This window comes from Babylonia areolata, chromosome 24 (genome assembly GCF_041734735.1).
Source record: "Babylonia areolata isolate BAREFJ2019XMU chromosome 24, ASM4173473v1, whole genome shotgun sequence".
Taxonomy (NCBI): Eukaryota; Metazoa; Mollusca; class Gastropoda; order Neogastropoda; family Buccinidae; genus Babylonia; species Babylonia areolata.
This window is the reverse complement of record NC_134899.1, coordinates 34,735,209-34,737,171: the sequence shown is the minus strand read 5'-3', so window position 1 is coordinate 34,737,171 and position 1,963 is coordinate 34,735,209. Positions and strand designations below refer to the sequence as shown.

Below are 1,963 nucleotides of genomic sequence, written 5' to 3'. Positions count from 1 at the left end.
GAAATTTAGGGGCATGAAAATGTAGGAGAATTTTCAATTTTTTTTTTAAACATATTAATTCCTTATGGTTTACAGAAAAACAGGCATCTATCCTGTCTCAGTGCTGGTGAAGACAAGAACGATCAGATTTCAGGATGAAATCATATCTACAATACAGGAAAATTCCCAACTCCCATCCCCCCTCCTCCCCCACCGCTTTCAACAAACTGTAAAAGTTAAAAACTTATTTGGGATTCAAATATTTCTTTTAAATGTTCTCATTTCGAAGAACTGCAAGTTTCGGGCATTTCGTGATAAAATGAAATCCGTCTCCAATTTCATCCATATCACAAAAACGACAAGTACGCAATTCACATGGAATCCAATGAAGACTACCGGTATTGACAGTTAATTTGTTACTGCTACCTGAACTGTATTATTGAAAAATTGTGACTGTAGACAGGTAGACTGGAAACATACTTTTCTTCTGTTTAAAGTTTCTGTTTCTGTAATCATTCATTGCTACTTTCCAAGGCGTCAAAAATTATTTTGCAAATCCGGTCTAACACGAAAACAAAAACTATTTTTGTTCAAAAGATTGCTAGCAATCCAAGACACAATCAAATCCAGCTTCTGTTAAAAATAGTTCTTATTCAATTAAACCATGGGTATGTGTAAACCTCTTCTTTATACAGCTCAAACAGATTTGAGTAGGAAAGGGGAATGTATTTGATAAATACTCTTTATGGATAAAATATGCAAAATGGGTGAGAAATAAGACGTGTTTTTAATACCTCTGTGCAGTAACCTATATTACGAACGGGCACAAGTATATGCAATCGAAAGTCTGGCTCCATATCGTAGGGGAACATGATTAGCCAAAAATCGTATTAGATCTTTACATTAACCGACAGTGGTTAATTCAATCATGTACTCTACTTCAACATGAAATAGTAGTGTCATTTCAGAAATTGTTCAATGTAGAAAAGAAAACGTTTCCAGCAGAGTCAACGCCCCACAGAGCAGCACCCTCATCTGTCTGATAGACATCAACTTGCTTCATGAACCCTGGGTACTGCACCCAGCCCAGGCCAGTCGGGGTGTCAGGACCCACACCCGTTCTGAGCCAGACGTGTTCAGCCATGTCCACAGCCACCATCAGATCCCTGCCAGACGCCACTGACTGAAACGTGCCCTCCAGTGCCCGCCACTCTGTGCCTGGAGACCCGTTGTCACCATAAGTACCCACCCTGTGGAGGAGCTGACCAGTGGTGTTCAAGACCCACACTCCTGCCAGACCAGCATCCACCCGCTGAATGTCTGTGCCTTTCACCTGCCAGACATTGTTGTGAAAGTGGACGGCCTGATTGGATGTATCCCTGCCCCACAGACTGCCACCAGGACTGACACTGATCCATTTCAAGGGGATGCTTTGTTCATAATAGCTGTACCAGTACGTTCCAGCTGGACTGAGCGATGCAACATTTTGTCTATGAAAATATGTATCTTCATAATTTACCCCCCAGACAGTCCCACTGCCTGCATCCAACTGACGCAGCAAGCCATCCGTACCAATCCATGACGATCCAATGCTGAGAGGATTTTGGTAGGTCTGTGACCTATGGAAAATCTGTTCCCACTCGTTAACACCCCACATTCCTATTGGCCCGACAGACACATGAGACAGCCAGCCATCAGCCGACTTCCAGCAGTTTTCAGCAGTCGCCATGTCGGGGCAGACGCTGATTTGATTCTGGGTTGTATCTTTAAGACCTGCGAGAAAAACCAAAACAAAACAAAACTTAACGATCCAGTGTTGATGGGTAGTTTGTAACTTAAGAAAGGTTCTTTGATAATAAATCATTTCATTTATTCACGTTGCTTGTTGTGTCCTTTCACAGTGATATAACGTGGTTTAAAAATCCTACATCGTAACTGAAGTATGATCCACAACACTGGTGTTGTCTTCAGAACTTTTCTTTAC

General features: G+C 41.9%; 1 protein-coding gene across 1 annotated transcript; it reads right to left on the bottom strand.

Moving 5' to 3' along the window:
- Positions 1-943: 943 nt before the first annotated feature.
- LOC143298621 (perivitellin-2 31 kDa subunit-like) lies at positions 944-1,708 on the bottom strand. The gene has a single exon (XM_076611502.1). It carries the CDS (start codon positions 1,706-1,708, stop codon positions 944-946), a length of 765 nt encoding a protein of 254 aa, XP_076467617.1.
- Positions 1,709-1,963: the final 255 nt, after the last annotated feature.